The sequence below is a fragment of the Panthera tigris genome, chromosome F3 (assembly GCF_018350195.1).
Source record: "Panthera tigris isolate Pti1 chromosome F3, P.tigris_Pti1_mat1.1, whole genome shotgun sequence".
In the NCBI taxonomy this organism is placed as follows: Eukaryota; Metazoa; Chordata; class Mammalia; order Carnivora; family Felidae; genus Panthera; species Panthera tigris.
In genome coordinates this window covers 44,925,786-44,944,653 of record NC_056678.1, presented here as the reverse complement: position 1 = coordinate 44,944,653, position 18,868 = coordinate 44,925,786, and the positions used below count along the sequence as shown (strand labels likewise).

Below are 18,868 nucleotides of genomic sequence, written 5' to 3'. Positions count from 1 at the left end.
TTGCTAGTGAATGTGGCATCTTAGTTCACCAAATCCTATTCCTCTCTGCTAGTTAAAATATGATGCACCTGTAATGGCCTATTTGATTACAAGCATGGCATAAACACATAAGTATAACTGATTGAGAAAAGTGTTTGTAGAAAAATTTTTTCAGAGTGTTTAAGTGATAAGGAAAATGCTGTGTAGAAACATATTTTTTCATTTCGAGTAACTTTGAAGACAATGATTTATCACTGGTATTCTTAATTTAATATGATACTGAATTTACTAGCACAAGCTAATTGATAAAGGTTTTTTTTACCTCCTTGGGATGAGACTTAATTACATCGTCCATTAAATAATATTAGAATTGAAATCTTCAATTCTGTTATGCATTAGAATCTTGTGACATGCCAGTATTTGAGAATGCCAAAGCCAAAAGCAGTGGCACGTGGTTTAAACTCAATGACAAGTTGGACTATGAATGCCACGATGGATACGAAAGCCAAGATGGGCGCGCAGGTTCAATAGTGTGTGGTAACGATGGTTGGTCTCATAAATCAGTATGTTATGGTAAGTACCATTTTTCCAGGTATTTTTTTTTTCAGGACTAACAAAATTACCAAAACGTGTTTAAGATATCCCAATTTGAACAAATTTGCATTATTTAAAGTCATTTTGGGGGCATCTGGGTCGCTCAGTGGGTTGAACCTCAGACTTTGGCTCAGGTCCTGATCTCACAGTTCTCGGGTGTAAGCCCCATGTGGGGCTCTATGCTGACAGTTCAGAGCCTGAAGCCTGCTTCAGATTCTGTGTCTCATTCTCTCTCTCCACCTCTCCTACTCACACTCTGTCTCTCTCTCTCTCAAAAACAAATAATCATCTAAAAATAATTAATTAATTAAGTTTTAAGAAGTCATGATTAAAATCAAGGTGTCTTCTTCTGATTTACTGTAACCTGGGAGAAGAGGGTGTTTGAAAGCCCAAGGACCATTATCTCTCTTTAACACAGTGTTTCCTATGGGCCATATACATGATAGGTTTATAAACAAAGAATAATTTTGTTTGTTATTCTAAATGCAAGGTATCATATTATTTAAAACTGGGTTCTTTGAGTGTATGCTATAAGAAAACCAAAATTGTAGTTTCTTACAATTTCCTCAGCTATTTTGCTCCTGAGTTTCTGCTTTTACACCTTCTGCCTTGAGTGTTAATTTCTGCAGACCCTGAGAGAAGCTCTTTATTTTAGGAATTTAGCTTATTTTTATTTGGGAATGTCACGAATGTCACAAACTTGACAAATTTGAAGGGATAATTTTACACATTCGTAAATTGAATCAGAATAATCAATAATTTCTTAATAGATAGTATAAAGGTTTAATAAGAATAGATAATTGGGTATTACATAAATACTGAGGATGCCTAGAATATGCCTAACTATTTGGCTTTGAACATGGTTCCTTATTTTGTTTCATTTTTCAGTTTGGTTTCTGTACTAATATAATATAATCAATATAAATTAAGCTATTTTAATAGTTTCTTAGAAACTGTTAGAAATGTCTCCTAGTGTTCTGGTTGTCCAATTATATTTACATTAAACAAAATCCTAATCTTATTTAGTGCAATTTTGAAAATGTAGCATCAGGGGTTTTTTTTTTTAATGTGAAAGAATATGTTTCTGTTTTGGGAGTACAAAATAATATAGCATTTATTTTATAAATGTCAGTTATAAAATCAGATCCAGTGCAAGCAAGTTGACCTTCCAAATACATTTTCAGGGTACATATGTTGCTCTTCAATGCCTTAATATTTCTCAGGGTCCCCTATGAATTTAGAGGGCGTAGAAAACCTAATATGTAAAATTTTCTGTGGCTCCTCTGTATAAGCAGTACCCAGCACCTCATTTTTATACGACACATATAAAATTTACTTTGCCAATGATTAATTTTATATTCTCACCAAATTATTTGAACATTTTTATAGAAATAGAATGCAAGATTCCTGAAATAGAAGATAACTTAAATACTCAGCCCAAAAAAGACAAATATAGAGTCGGAGATGTGTTGAAATTCTTCTGCAGACAAAGACTTAAAAGAGTTGGACCAGATTCAGTTCAGTGTTACGACTTTGGATGGTCCCCTAATCTTCCAACGTGTAAAGGTGAATATTTATCTTCTAATTGCTACAACAAGAAATAGGATTTTTGAAACCAACATTTTTATGTTTTTGTTTCTCTCACGCTTAATTTTCTGTTGGCTTCAAGTGTGTGTGTCTGTAATCTAATTCATTAAGCCAGGACATGTGTTGGGTAGTAGATATCTCAGATTTTCTTATTTAAGAAATTAATCTCCACTTGTTTCTTGAAATATGTAGTGGTAAAAGGCCAAAGATTTACACGATGTGAAGAGAAACCAGAGTATGATGTATGTAGTGGTAATAGCCATAGATACATGTGTTATGCCTTAATGTTTGTTACTTTTCCTTTTGACTACAATTCCACTGTTAATACTGGACACTTGGTATGGCATGGGCCTTCCCTCAACCTTCATCGAGTGTCTAAACAATATTCAAGCAATGTATAGTTAATTCAGTCCATTCAATCACATGTATGTCTTAACCAAAGTTAAAATATGTTGATAAAATGCTAGCCTCAAATGATGACTTTTTTTTCAAACAGTTTTGATAAACTTTTTCCATGGCATATGAATATTGTTAACATTTACATGACCATATTTATTAATTGGTTTGCATACATCTCTAGAATATCTAGATTATTAAACATGTTTTCTGGGTTTCAATATACTTCCAATATACTAGTTCAGTGTAATTAACAGTACTGGGTTGCGGTGCCTGGGTGGCTCAGTTGGTTGAGCATCTGAATCCTGATTTCAGCTCAGGTCATGATCCCTGGGTCATGGGATCGACCCCATGTCGGGTTCCATGCTGAACATATAGAGCCTGCTTAAGATTCTCACTCTGTCTCTTTCTCCTCTCCCTTCTTATCCTCTATCTCTCTTTCTAAAATAATAATTTTGAAAAAAGAACTGGGAAACATGTTTCTTGTTTAAGCACTATTTGTTTTTCATTGCTTAAGAAGGCTATAATAAAGTACATTATAAATAATATAAATTAAAGAAAAAACTCTCCATTTTATTGTTTTTTAAGTTGTGAAATAGGTAATTTGATCATTATTTACACATTATTTCTCCTGTAGAGCAAACAAAAAGGTGTTCTCCACCTCCTCAACTCCTTAATGGGAAAGTTAAAGAAACACAGAAAGAAAACTATGAACACAACGATTTGGTGGAATATGTGTGCAATCCTAGATTTCTGATGAAGGGTTTTAATAAAATTCAGTGTGTTGATGGACGGTGGACAGACTTGCCTATTTGTATTGGTAATGTATAAAATATATTCATATTTAAAATAAACCAACCTTTTATATTTATAGAAACACATAAATTGTATTTTATAAGTAAACATATTTTTCTGAAATTTTCACAGAGGTGGAGACTACATGTGGAGATATACCAGAACTTAATTATGGCTACGCTGTTCAGACTTCTAACCCTCCCTATCACCATGGAGATTCAGTGGAGTTCAATTGCAGAGAAGGATTCACAATGATTGGACAGAAATCAATTACATGTATAAGTGGATCGTGGACCCAACTTCCTCAGTGCATTGGTGAGAAGACCCTTCTCAAATAGACGGTCAATGAAATGTAATATTTTTATTGTACAAACTGTATTTGCAAACATAGTTTTGAAATTTAGATATATGCTTGAAAATGTCAGGTCTTAAATTATAATGATTGCTTATCATCTACAAAGGAAAAATATAAACTAGCAAGAGAGTCTGATCACCCTTTCTATCCCTGAAATTAACATGCTTTTTAAGTGTGAAGCTAAATTTTACTTACAGTTATTCATATGATTTAAATCTGAGTATTAATCGCCAGGAAAATAGAAGCATATTTGCATAAATCCCATTTTCATTTTACGCGGCACTCTTGTTTTCAGGCCCTGGAAAACAGACAGTGTCAAGAAAGTGCCCACTTGCTACATCCCTATAGGAATCTTGCCTCTCTCAAAGCTTCTAAGCATTTCTCAGTCTGTTTCAAATGCGGCAGCAAGAAGTTGATGTGCCAAAGGGTGGGTGAGCTGCAGACCCTCTGGGTTCGCAGTATAAGTCAGTCAAAGGAGGCAGTCAGGGTGGGGCCAGGAAACAAACCTGATTGTTGGACTTCACTCTGGTTGATGTACGTGCATCATCCTGACCTTTGGATGACCAAGTCTTTGATGACTAGCTGGGAAAATATTGGGGGCCCTTTTCCTTTTTCCCTTGGAATGAGTTCTTTCCTACAGTTTTCTTGGGTCCTACATTCAAAGACAGTCCTGGATGTCCAATCTTACTTATTCACCAGATGTCTAGGCATTAATTGTTCCAAGGAGAAGGTAGGGCTTAGGCTCAAGTTCCATGAGAGCAGAGATTGACACCTGTTTTGTTCACGATGTATTCCCAATATACAAAGGACTGGTGAACATACAGCAGACATGAAATAGGAGTTTGTTGAATGAACCATTAGGTTTTGTTGCTTTTTAATCCTTACATTTTTGCTAGACACATTCCCATGAGAAGTATTGCCAGTCTTTCAAGACCAAATTTCATCTTTGTCCTCTTCTATCTCCACAAACGATTTCCCCTCATTTTATATGGGGGAAAACCCAAGGTTGTAACAGGCATGAAAACTCTCAACTTTTCACTCTTATACTAAAACATCTATTTCATTTATTAGTCTTTTTAGATCTCAGATTTGCCTTTCCAAGGTTAATCTTCGACCTATCTTCAAGTTTACCATAATCCACTTTTAACTATCATAGACCTTACTCCAATTTTCTCCTCTCAGTGTTGATTTTGTACCTCTAGCTAGTCTAGCTTTTCACTCTTCTCAAAATGTTTATTTTCTCGTAAGAATCAAGGAACTTCTTTCAGAAACCAGTCAATCACAGGACCATGACAACACCCACTACCACTCCTTTTGACTATGGGTGAGTTACTATCACCTGCAGAAAACTTTGTTTTCTCTTCCTCAACACTGAGGACAAGCCCTAAAACCAGAATTTATTTTCAGCCTCTAGTGTGTTTTGAATTATTCCCCTTTGTATTATTTTTTATTGTATTACAAAATCATTACTTCTTTGGGCACTTATTAAAAAATCCAAAGACCTACATCAATTGACATTTTATCAGCTTGACAAAGTACTCCGGGCTGCATTGAATTTTTGAACTATGTAGTTGTATAAAAAGTTGTTATACTCGTATTAGAGTCAACAAAATTGACTCTTACAATATTATTGAATTATAGGTTGACCTGATGTATAAAATAGTATTTCAAAGATTGGAAGAGTATATACAGTAAACAGTTTGTGACTTGAAGCACCCAATTTCTTAGTCCAAGTATTTGTCCCATTTTAGTGATCATGCAAAAGATCTGCTTAAGTGTTCACATTTTACATAATACATCTTAGATGTGTTTATTAAATTACCCTAAGTGAAGGGGCACCTGGGTGGCTCAGTCGGTTAAGCATCCGACTTTGGTTCAGGTCATGAACTCACGGTCAGTGAGTTCAAGCCCCGCGTCAGGCTCTCTGCTGACATCTCAGAGCCTGGAGCCTGTTTCAGATTCTGTGTCTCACTCTCTCTCTGACCCTCCCCCGTTCATGCTGTCTCTCCCTGTCTCAAAATTAAATAAACATTAAAAAAAATTTTTTTTTAAATTACCCTAAGTGAAAAAATAGATTCATTTTTCTGAAACAAAAATATTTTCTGATATTTAAACTATCAGCTTCATATATTCTATTTCCACAGATAAATAGGAGACCAAATTTAACCAGGTGATGACTGTTTAGTGTGTAAATCATCCAAAAAAGTGAGCCTCTTAATGCCTTTCTAATCCCCAACATCCAGGCTGTATTTATGGCAGACATTTTCTCTGAAATTTCAAAGCCTGGACACGGGACTTATGTTCAGACATAATAAATAGCCCATCACATGCAATATGATCAGGAATGGCTTGGTTGGTGGGACTTACGGGCCTAAATTCTAATTTCGATATACTATTGAGTCTAAGCTATTGTTCTGCATTAACTGCTTTGATTCTTATAAGTAGTCTTTTCAAGGCAATATTTTCATTTCTAGCAACAGATGAACTTCGGAAGTGTAAACACAGCTTAACTATACGTGACGTAAATCCATTTAAGACCGAATTTGATCATAATGAGAACATAAGTTACAAATGTAGAGGAAAATCAGAACAGAAACACTCAACGTGCATAAATGGAAGATGGGATCCTGAACTAACCTGCACAGGTAAGCTCTTGTTTATAGTACTTTCAAAATCTTATTCTATTTCTTCCGAACTTGCCAAAGCAGTATTTGGGCATCTTTTAAACATGTTTAGCTATTTATTATTACAAATAACTTTGAAGCCGGAAGGGAATTTAGAAACTAACCACAACATCATTTCTAGATATTAAGTGCATCAGTGCTTCAGTCCCCTATAAAACAACCCACCCAGAAACTTGATGGCCTCAAATTAATGCCGGTCGGGTATCTTTAAGAAATAGTGATTTGGTTTTCTTTGAGGCTGAGGAGAGCACAAAGATGGCATCCCCTGGTCCACGTTCCCTGAGAGCACCTCGGTGGCCCCCAGATGTGCGGCAAATCTCAAGTCCACCCCTCAGGCTACCGGTCTAAGACAGATAATTAGGCTTTTTCCCCAGAAAGTCTGGGCTGTGTTTCAGGCTGCTTTGTGGTGCCCTGGAGGTAGTGGCCCACCAAGAGTTATCTCTCGGATTGTTGTAGTGCGTTGCAGGCCCCAGAAATGCAAGCCCCTCTGGCCACTAGAGCCTGGGGATCAAGGAGTGTGCCCTCTGTGGGCTGAGCATGCTGGCCAGCTGTAGCGAGGCAGCAGAATGCGGGGCTGGGGCCCGCTCGCCGGCTTTGATGAAGCCACAGGAGAGCCCTGGGCTGGAGTGCACCCACTGGTGCCATCAAGGTAGAGGGAAAGTGCAGACATGGCACCTGCCGGAGATTTAGTTGCCAGACCAACCTCTGGTAAAATGTATCAAGAGGAAGTAGAAATTAAGATTATTAGGACAAAAATGCTTAAACAAGCAGATATAGAAGAGAATAAATCCTTGAGAATACATTGAAAAAATATGCCAAGATAATGAAAACAGAAATAAGAAAACAACTTTTGATTAAATATAAAATACTCCTGCTTCTGTCTAAAGATAGAAATAGAAAATATGACCATATTAGTCAGCATGAATGAATTCTATTCCGTCAACAATTTCTCTGAATTGAATACAAAGTGTCAGATAATTGGAAGGACTCAGGAGACTTCCCAAAGTACAGTCACATAAGGTCTTTAAGGAAATAAACGCATGGCAGGAGAAAGCAAAACGTAGGTATCATAGAGAGGTCCAAAAGCCTCCAGGGTTAGCCGTCCAGAGTCTTCCCTCATTGTAACAGGACATCTTTGTCTCCAGGTTATGAACTGCCACGATACATGTGAGGTATCTCTGCTTTATGGGAGCTCAAACTCAAGTTTGCAAAGGAATCTTGTATACCTTGCTGGTCATAGAAGTAAAGTCAGGCTGTCTAATCCGTTAAACAGGGTGCATTTCATCATCTGTGTATCTCTAAACAGTGTCGGCAACCTAGTCAACAGTATCTCCAGAGAGTTTTGAACTTCAAACGACACACTGTTAATCACTAGTGACCATATCTAATTCATGTCTTGGCCAGGAACCTGTATCATATAATTGATTACGTGTAATTCTTCTTGTGGCTAATTATTTTCCATTCCACATCTTATAAGGGTTTTAATGCAATCACAATACATTTGATTATAGATAGCTGTAAAAAGATCCTAATATCAGTATTTACTTAGTGCCTGTTACTGAGTGGATGATTCAGTTAGTACATCGTAATGGTTAGAAATAATCAAAAGAAGTTTTACATAAATTATGCACGATTTATCACAGAAGGAATAAAAGGAAGATACTACCATTAAGACCACGTGTGATGTATTAAAGCGCTCTACAGGCTGAAGAGGATCACATATTTAAGCATAACCTTATTATTTGATCGTTTATGATACATTATTATTGGGCTTTCTCTTTAGTATTTTTAACTTGTGATTTTCATCACAAAATCTAATTTTCATATTTGTAGAAGTACAAATGCAGTCATGCCCACCTCCACCTCAGATTCCCAATGCTCACAATATGGCAACGACGGTAAATTATCAGGATGGAGAAAAAGTATCTGTTGTCTGTCAAGACAATTATATAATTCAGGATGCAGAGGAAATCGTGTGCAAGGATGGAAGATGGCAGTCAATACCACACTGCGTTGGTCAGTAATGCATAACTTGCTTTGTAACATTCTTTCAAATGAGGTTAATACTCCCCTGTGCTTTGTGTAAATGAACAAGATAAGGACCTTTCTGTCTATCTATTTCACTTTATCTTGAAACAGTAAATTGCAATCTAAGTATACAAATCAATCGGCATTCTTTCACTTCCACTATGAAAGAAACAGACAAAAACTTTGGGTTACTGTGTAAATACCATAGAAAATTTCACTCGTGATGAACAGGACAAGAATGTGGGGGCAGAGTGAACAAGCAGATACTACTGTAGATTTGATGGAGACATAAGCTTGCAAATTTCAGATGTTTTTTAGTTTTTCAGTAATTTAATTTTTCAGACTATCCTTATTTTAAAACCTCACCTAGTATTTGATTACATTTTTCAATTTAAACATTGATCTCTGTTGTTTATACAGAAAAAAGCCCATGTCCTCAACCACCTCAGATAGAACATGGAACCATTAAATCGTCTCAATTTTCAGAAGAGATGGACGAAACATTGAAACCTGAGGTTTATGTACATGGCACCAAATTAAATTACATTTGCGAGGATGGTTTCAGGATATCTGGAAAAGATGAGATAACGTGCCACATGGGAAAATGGAGTTCTCCACCTCGGTGTGTAGGTGAGGACAGTATGCAAACCACAATTCTATTTTCGATATAATCCATTAAGCATAATCAATTGTCAAATTCGTGAGAAAGAATCCTTTAGATTTCTAAATATACAAACTCATTTATAGCTAAATATCTAAAATCATTTATATATTCATGTACCTTAACAGCAATTTTTGCACAATCAAATCTATCCTCTTTGTGGTAATTTCATTGACTCATTACAGACTCACTTTGAATTCTGGCAATTGTTTAATGACAACTAGATGTGTAGTACAACTAAACCTCTCTGTCCGTATACATACCGCCTATTCATATTCCTACCCATTTATATATGGAACTTGTACTGATTGCTTTGCCATGAGTTTTTATAAATTTCTTTTGTTTTTCCTATAATGTCATGGGAGTTCTTACAACACATGGTACATAAGATGATTAATTCTCAATGCTCTTCTTTTTATTATTCACTATTAGTTTGAGAAACACTGATAGTGTCTTTCATAAATATATTGACATTTTTATTTTTTTATTTTTATTATTTAAGTTTTAGTTTAAATTCCAGGTAGATAACATGCAGTGTAATATTAGTTTCAGTTGTAGGATATGGTGATTCAACACTTCCATACAACACTCGGTGCTCATCACAAGTGCCCTCCTTAATCCCCATCACCTGCTAAACCCATCCTCCCACCCACCTCCCTTCTGGTATCCGTCACATTGTTCTCTATAATTAAGAGTCTGTTTCTTGGTTTGCCTCTCCCTCTTCCCCCCACCACCCCCCTTTGCTCATTTGTTTTGTTTCTTAACTGCCACATATAAGCGAAATCATATGTTATTTATCTTTCTCTGACTCATTTCGCTTAGCATTATATTCTGTAGCTCCGTCTGTGTCATTGCAAATGGCAAGATTTCTTTCTTTTGTGACTGAGTAATATTCTGTTGTGTATTTGTACCCCCTCTTCTTTACTCATTCATCTATCAGTGGACACTTGGGCCGCTTCCGTATCTCGGCTATTGGAAATAATGCTGCTATAAACATCAAGGCACATGAGTCCCTTTGAAGTAGTATTTTTGTATTCTTTGGGTAAATATCTAGTAGTGCAATTGCTGGATCATAGGGTAGTTCTACGTTTAACTTTTTGAGGAATCTTCACCCTGTTTTCCAGAGTGGCTGCACAAGTTTGCATTCCCACACCAACACTGCAGGAGGGTTTCCCTTTCTCCACATCTTTGCCAACACCTGTTGTTTCTTGTGTGTTGATTTTAGCCTATCTGACAGGTGTGAGGTGATATCCCATTGTAGTTTTGAATTGCATCTCCCTGATGATCAGTGATGTTGAGCATCTCTTTATGTGTCTGTTGGCTGTCTGTATGTCTTCTTTGGATCTATGTCTGTTCTTGCCTTCTGCCCATTTTTAACTGGGTTACGGTTTGGGGGTGTTGAGTTTTATAAGGTCTTTATATATTTTGGTTACTAACGCTTTATCAGGTACATCATTCACAAATATCTTCTCCCTTTCTGTAGCTTGTCTTTAATTTTGTTGATTGTTCCCTTCACTGTACACGAGTGTTTTATTTTGATGTAATCCCAATACTTTATTTTTGCTTTTGTTTCCCTTGCCTCAGGAAACCAATCTAGAAAGAAGTCGCTATGGCTGATAATGTACTGACATGTTTAGTTTCAAAGTCCTACTCAGGTTGTCAACTGGATACATCAGAATGATGGTTTTGGGAAGCATTTGCACACCATCTCCGTGATATAATTGCAGATCCTGTGTTATTTTTTTCAAATAAACTGCCAAATTTGTCAACCAATGCATAAAATTAAGTTTCAGTTTTAGTAAAACATGGAGTCATTCTTTCTTTGTCTCTTTCTTTTTTTAGGACTTTCTTGTGAGCCACCACACTTGATTCCACATGGTATTCTATCTCACGTATCAGACAGTTACCAATATGGGGAAGAAGTAACATACAAATGCACCAAAGGTTTTGAGATTAATGGACCTGCATTCATAAGATGTATAGGAGGAAAATGGTCCCATGCACCAGAATGCAAAAGTATAGTGTATTTAATTTTACTCTACGATTGATAAATATTCTTAATTCAGAGCATAAATGGTACAAATATGAAACTAGGCAGTAATTCCATAATTTAACAAGGTATCTCTGGGAAGCTGTGGATTCTAGTAGAGAATTAATAGCCGTAGTAATAATAAAAGTGTGACAGCATGAGCCAAATTATTTCACTTTCATGTCACCGTGTGTGCACATTAGACCTCCTGTGATACACATCCTCAGACTTCTCATCTCTGTTCCTGTGTCACAGCTGGTCCCTGCTCATCAATCCCATCATTATTCAATTTACTGTTAGTTTGTCAGTTATCTCCTTGTACGTATAGTTTTCTGAGATATTTGACATGAATAAGGGTAACAGATTTTGATAGAGGTGAAAATACAAATAAGGTAGATGGCTTGTATGGGCAAGAAAGAATTTGAATGTAAGAAGTGTGATCTCAAGCATTACATGTATCCATATCTCTTCAGACTTACGATGTCATCATCCCCATGTTATACTTTGATAAACCTAGGACTATTCAATATAATATAAGGAAGACTTCTAACATATTTTTTCAAGGTATAAGAAAAATTTTGCAAGGTATTCATTGGTTCGATGTGTACCTATTATTCTACATTATAGTTATTAGCCATTATGTATTTTAAAATATTTACTGAACAAGTACATATTCTTTTTCTTTCAGACACGGATTGTTTTAGCTTACCCGACTTCGGTAATGCCACACCCATAGGCCAGAAGAAGACGTTCTATAGGTCAGGAGAAAAAGTGACTTATAAATGTCCAAATAATTACCTTTTGGATGGACCAAATACTATCCAGTGTATTAACAGCCAATGGATAGGAAAGCCAATGTGCAGAGGTACTTCAATGAAATTTTGAAACCTATTTGTCAAAATGTCTTCACTAATATAATATGCAATTCCTTCTAAGAGCACTTATGAAATGGACATGGATTATTCTTTGAGGCCAGGTCGAAGAAGTTTATGTTTTAACATAAAGGGGTATAATTGTGTACTCAGTGGTCAATCTGAAAGCCCAGTGGTTTTCAAACTGTGGTCTCTGGAAGAACAGAATCAGCATCTTCTGGGAAATGGTTAGAAACGCAAATGTGAATTCACAGGCTTGCTCAGACCTGTGGTGGCAAAAACTCTGGGGCTGCAACCCTGAAAGTGTCTTAACAATTCCCAAGGGATTCAGTGTATACTCCAGTCTAGGAACCATACCTATAGCCTGTTACATTTATGTCCACCTGAATCTCACTGGTGAATTATACATTATGCATTGAAATGTCCTTAAGCGTTTGCAAGAAAGAATCATTGAAGGCTGTTTTTGTCAATTATACATTTATTTTTCTGTTATTTTGCCAAGTCTTATAAAATAAAAGATATTGCTTTATCTCCTTTTCTTCAATCTTATATGTAAATTTCTTAAAATTAGCAGCCTTTCATGACAGATTAACTGTTGATTTAAAATCCTCTTAGAGATCTATTTGGAATCCCGTGCGTTGATTTGCTATTCAAAATGACCGTTATGTTAGAGATGCGACTTTTTTTCTTTCTATTCAGATATTTCCTGTGGGAATCCACCCAGAGTGAAAAATGCTATTATACTGGATGAGATGTCTAAGTATCTACCTGGTCAGAGGGCACGTTATGAATGCATCATACCTTTTTACCTGGTTGGGGGCAGAGAAGTGACATGTTCAAATGGGAACTGGACACAACCACCTCAGTGCGTAGGTAAAGTGTTTTATTTCCCTTAAAATATTCTCGTTAAATATTAAGAGATAATTTCAGGGACTAAATATGTTAATATAAATATATAATGAAGTAGTTATTTTGGTTCATTTTTTAATCGCAAATAAAGTGGTGTTGCTTAAAATCCAGTTTTTTCTTTCAGTGGACTTTTTTGTGGATGTATTTATTTTATGAAAGATTTGACCAGATTAGGACAGCTGGAATCATGGAAAATTCTCTCTGTGTTAAGCATTAAGACACTCGGTTATTTCCTGAGGAATAAATGTATTAAAGATACATTGAGGACATTTGACAGCTCTATGAAATTCCACTTGGAGACATGGAATCCGCAGCTGGGGCGTGATCCCAGAATTTGATACAAATTTGGGCTTCTTCAGCGTGTGGATTATATTTAAAGGAAGGTTACTAGTTGAGCTCAACCCAGGAATTAGTGTATACTGAAGAAAAAGTCTGAGAACTCGATCATAGGACACTCCAGCATTTAGAGTTTACGAAAGAAGGGAGCCAACAAAGGCGATATTATAGCCACTTGTTTTCAAATCCACTTTCGCCTGGCATATATATTTTCCAGTCTTTTACTTTGATCCCACCTATGTTTTCACGTTTAAAGCGAGTTTCTTTAGACGCCAGACGGTCGGTTCTTGTTTACGTGTGCACTCTGCCATTTCAGTGTTTTCACTGAAGTATTTAAACCACTTACACTTAAAGTAGTTTTTGATAGATTAGGGGCTGTGTCAGGCATTTTACTGTTTGTTTTGTGTTTCCTGTTTCTCACTTCCGTTTCCTTTCTTCTCATCACTGTAGATTTTTGAAACATCTTAAAATAATATTATTTTGACACCTCTATATTGTTTGGGGGCATATCTCATTGTATAGTTTCATTAGTGGTTGCCCTAATATTAAGATGTACATAGATAGCTTATCACTCCTCCCGGAATTGACATTTTACCACTTCAAGTGAAATGTGGAAACCTTACTTCCATTTAGGTCCATTTATCCTCCCCACATTTTATTTTATTTTACCTTTTTTTTTTTTTTTTTTTTTTAAGTAGGCTGCACAGCCAGCGTGGAACCCATTGCGGGGCTTGAACTCACCACCCTGAGATCAAGACTTGAGCTGAGATCAAGAGTCAGGTGCTTAAGTGACTAAAACCCTCAGGCACCTCTTACCCTCCCGCATTTTAAACATAAATACCTTTTGGTGGGGGGGGGGGGGGGGATAAATGTTAAGTGTTTCTTCTACATATGTTGAGCACTATAGGAAATGATACAATGTTGCCCAAACATCCAATATAACAAACTCCTTAGGAAAAAGAGTCTATTATATTTACCCTTATTTTTCTCAGTCGCCTTGTTCTTTCTTCCTGCATGAAGTCTCAGTCCTCCTTCTGTTATCTTTTCGGTGCTATTTGAAGAATTCCTTTAGCAATTCTTTAAAGGTAGATCTGCTGGAGATATTTCCCCCCTTTTCCATTGTCTCAGAACGTCTTTATTTCTCCCTTGTATCCTAAGGATGGCGTCACTGGATGTGGCATTCAGAGATGACAGTTTCTTTTCTTCTAGCACTTGAGAAACGTTGTCACTGCTCTCTGGATCCATGGACACAGATGAGAACCCCACGGACACTTGAACCCTTTTTCCCTTAGAGGTTTGCCTAATTTCTGTGTAGCTGCTTTTGAGATTTTTCCTTTTCTTTAGTTTCCCTCAGTTTGATTATGATGTATCTTGGCTTGAATTTCTTTAGGATTATCCTGTTTGGCTTTTTCAGTATGAATGTTTATGCCTTGTGCCCAACATGGGAGATTTTCAGCCATTATTGTTTGAGGGTTTTTTATTTGTTTGTTTGTTTGTTTGTTTGTTTTCATCTCTAACCCCTTTCTTTTCCCTTTCTGGTTGTCCAGTCTTTTGCTATACTCTTACTGGTCCCTGAAGCCCTGTCCACTTTTGTTTGTTTTCAAAGTGAGTAGTCTGTATTCTATATTCGAGTTTATTTATCCTTCTGTCATGTGTAATCCATGATAGAGCCCATCCAGTGAGGATTTTTAAAAATACATTATTCTCTTTTTCTGTGTTATAATTCCCATTGGATTTTGAAAAACCATCACTAAATAATTCCATTATCTGTGTCATCTCAGTGTTGCCATGTGTTGATTATCTTTTCTCTTTTGGGGTTTTCCTGGTCTTTGGCATAATGAGTGATGTTTTTCTCTCTTTTTTTAAAGGTGTATTTATTTTAGGAAAGTGAGCACTCATTCCAGTGTGTGAGCAGGGGAGGGGCAGAGAGAGGGAGAGAGAATCCCAAGCAGGCTCCTCTCTGCCAGCACAGAGCCCAACACAGGGCTCAAACTCACGAACCGTGAGATCGTGACCTGTGCGCAAATCAAGAGTTGGATGCTCAACCCACTGAGCCACCCAGGCACCCCTATAATGAATGATTTTCAGTTGTATTCTAGACATTTTGGATATGATGCTTTAAGGCTCCGGATTTTATTGACATCCCTTATTTATCAGGCCTCCAAAACTGCCAGAGTGCAAGTCCAGACTTCCCACTTGGCCTCCACTGACACCATGGAAAGTGGAGAGGCGTCTTGTTTGCTGAGTGTGGATAGAAGTCTGGGCACCTCACTTGGCCTGTGTTGATCACTGTTGATCTCTGAGCAACACGTGGAGAGGAATGGTCATGGTTTCTTGATGATGTTTTTTCGGAGTTATTCGAATACTGTAAAAAATACTTCTGTCTTGTTAGAATACTCCTTTCCTGGGCCTTTGGCTAAAGAGAGCAGGCAATTCTTGGAATTTTTTTTTTTCCATGAACTTGATATTGTTTCTGGGTTCCAGTCTTCTTCAGTGCTCAGTCCAGGATCCATAGAAGAGACAATGAAAACCCAAACTCACTAACTACAGTGTAATTCCTTGAATCCCAAGGTCTCTGATGAGATCGATATCTACTCCGCATCTTCCATAATCCCTTTTATTGTTTTTTATGATACGTTCAGGGTTTTTAGTTTTACTTAGCAAAGGGATTAGCAGAAATGTTTCTACCTCACCTTGTCCAGAATAGGAGGCCAACAATTCCCTTTCACATTATACAAATTTGTAATTCTTTGACTTAATTAAAGCTGATGTTTCTTTTGTAATAACAATGAAAGTCAATACACAGTGACTTGAGATCCAATAGACACTACAATATGTTGTAACTAATGAGAAAATTTCTTTGTGTATATTAGCTCTCCATCTGTCTGGCATTTATTCACTAGGGAAAATGTTTTTTAATACCAGAATACTACAAAGCAGACAATTTGTTAATGCTTTGTGTGTGCTTTCATGTGGGACAAAAGGAAGTGCTTAAAAGTGTTCTTCTCAGTTTCAGTGATTAGAATTTCTCCAACGAATCATTTCTGTCAGCAGAAATCACCAGTCTTGATGTTGTATATTGTGCTATATTTTTATTTGCTTTACTTTACCCTGTTTTTCTTTGGATGTTCAATAAATCAAATAATATTCTTTTTTAGACCCTAAAGAAAAATGTGGGCCCCCTCCGGCTATTGACAATGGAGACATGACCACATTCCCAACATCAGAATATGCTCCAGGGTCATCTGTTGAGTACCAGTGCCAGTCCTTGTATGTGCTTGAGGGAAACAAGGTCATCACATGCAGATATGGACAGTGGTCAGAACCGCCAAAGTGCTTGGGTAAATATCTTAATATTCACCTGGATCCTGGGAAAATCACTATAATGAGAAAGGTGTTTTGCTTTATTAACAGAATATTCATGGATTAACCACAATCATTCTATCAAATGTTTGACTACCAAATATTAATATGTGAAGAAATAAAGTTAGAAAAAAGGTCTTAGTCAAGCAACCACAGCACCAAAATATTCTTTAATGAAAGCTCTTCCTATTGTTATTGACATGCTGCATCTTTCATTAGAACATTTAATTAGCACACCTTAAACACAGTACCTCATTTTTACATCGTTAATCATTTAAAATGGTTTACATCTATGTGATGGATTGTCAATGAACTGGTCGGAAAAGGTTTTGAGAACAAAGCCCTGGACCAGTGCAGACGATTCTACTTTGAAAGTCTGAAATTCTGTGGAAAATATTTGTTTACTACTTAATGCTTATGTTCATTTTTTTTAAATCTTCAGATGTTTGTATAGTATCAGAAGAAACCATGAGAAAACATAACATACAATTAGGATGGTCTTCTAAGAAAAAGAGATATTTCCAAACAAGGGAAACTGTTCAATTTCAATGTAATTCTGGATATCGTAGACAGACATCACAACAAACATTCCGAGCAACCTGTTGGGACGGGAAACTGACCTATCCTGTTTGTGTAAAAAGCAATGGTTAAGATGCAGTCCTAAAATTAAAACATGTACATTTATTCAAATTTTTCATGCTTATTTTGTCAGGTATTGTTAAACTCCTTTATATTCATATCAGAATCTGTGTTAAATATTTCATGGATGATGTAATTATAATCTGAGAAGTGAATAAATCACTTCTTAAAAGCACTTCATTAAAACTTGGCAAACCAAAATGCTTTGTGTCCTATTAAAAAAATATCTATGACAAGAAATGAGATTCAATCACTTCAGTGACGACTTCTATGCATCTTTCTCCTACCTTTCTCAAATCTTCCTCGGTAACTTCTGAGGCTTCCTGAGACCGTCCGTTTTGGAGGAAATGGGAGAAAAGGCTTTTCCATCTTCAAAATAGTTTCACTTCAAAAACACTTCAAAACCTAACTACGTCATACCTATGTTAACACGATGTAAGTAGTTATTACTTACTTTTGCTTATCTATCAAAAGAAAGATATACCAAAAAAAGAATGGAATACATGATCTCCTACAAGATAACTCTCTAGCACAATGAAAATTAAAGAAAGAATAAAGGGAGATTAGAATCGAACTGGGTACATAACTATGATAACATGACATGAAAAGTAAAAAATCTGATGTCAAGTGTAAACACACGCACAGTGTGCTTTGAACACTGAATAAATATTTATAAAACAAAGATTGTCAGGAAGCACAATAAAAAATTGACAGCAGAATTTAGAGAAACTAGGGTTAAGAGTAGCTGTTTAACTTCTTAATACTAACCTGCATTCTCCATTGTATCTGTCTTTAATATACATCACCTTTGAACCACAAGAATATGTTGTTTTAAAATAAAGTAAGGCAATACATGTTGAGAACTATGAAGACCTCTTTGGTAAAGATGTTCAAATCTAATGACATCTCCACGATTTTGTTGGTATAGAGAGTTTTGAACACATTCAACCACAAGAGTCTGAAATGCAATTTTTAAATTCATACATTTCAAACAACATAAACAGTTAAAATCAGTTGACCGAAAACATTTTTAACTTCTACAAAAACATGAAATTTTTAGGATGAAAATAAAGATATAAGCAAGGTAAAAGTATTTTTTTTAATATATGAAATTTATTGTCAAATTGGTTTCCATACAACACCCAGTGCTCGTCCAAGGTAAAAGTATCTTAAGGTGATAGCTTCTTCCTTCATTTGCATCAAATCAAGTGGTATTCTCAGAATGAGAAACCAGGCTGTCTCTGCTGGAGCCGATTTATCTAAATCTGAATCACAAATGACAGTCAGTTTTCTCACATTTAAAGGAATATTGTTACAATCCACAAGTTATCTTTGCTGTCAATATTGGTGTATATACTATTTCTCCAGAACCTTTCACCCAAAGCCTGTGGAATGTATGTACGACACTTGCCTTGTAACCAATATGGCCTATAACCAATTATTTTCATTTTTGGCTGCGAAATAGTAAATTTTAAGATTAATTCTAATATTTTTCTGCATTTATTGCCATTCCCATGTAAAGATGAGTGCTGATTTGCCAACTCCTTAATACTTTTACCTAAAAAGATTTGGTAAATCTTTATATTTGCTCTTTAATTTCCAATTTTTGGAGTAAGGACTTGATAAAGCCACCTTCTGATG

The 18,868-nt window shown here is 36.1% G+C and overlaps 1 protein-coding gene across 3 annotated transcripts in view; it reads left to right on the top strand.

The window, feature by feature from the left end:
- LOC102956603 (complement factor H-like) overlaps positions 1 to 17,428 on the top strand; it is a 200,018-nt gene extending 182,590 nt beyond the window's left edge. For 2 of the 3 annotated variants that reach the window (XM_042976096.1, XM_042976095.1), the window contains exons 7-18: positions 379 to 552; positions 1,963 to 2,139; positions 3,194 to 3,376; positions 3,484 to 3,666; positions 6,181 to 6,351; positions 8,224 to 8,406; positions 8,839 to 9,048; positions 10,922 to 11,095; positions 11,797 to 11,973; positions 12,680 to 12,853; positions 16,384 to 16,566; positions 17,031 to 17,428. In XM_042976096.1, coding sequence (XP_042832030.1) covers positions 379 to 552; positions 1,963 to 2,139; positions 3,194 to 3,376; positions 3,484 to 3,666; positions 6,181 to 6,351; positions 8,224 to 8,406; positions 8,839 to 9,048; positions 10,922 to 11,095; positions 11,797 to 11,973; positions 12,680 to 12,853; positions 16,384 to 16,566; positions 17,031 to 17,239 — 2,198 coding nt within the window. In that variant the 3' untranslated portion in view covers positions 17,240 to 17,428. The remainder of the gene's footprint in view (positions 1 to 378; positions 553 to 1,962; positions 2,140 to 3,193; positions 3,377 to 3,483; positions 3,667 to 6,180; positions 6,352 to 8,223; positions 8,407 to 8,838; positions 9,049 to 10,921; positions 11,096 to 11,796; positions 11,974 to 12,679; positions 12,854 to 16,383; positions 16,567 to 17,030) is intronic. The other variant, XM_042976088.1, reaches the window with a different exon arrangement.
- The last annotated feature ends 1,440 nt before the right edge of the window (positions 17,429 to 18,868 follow it).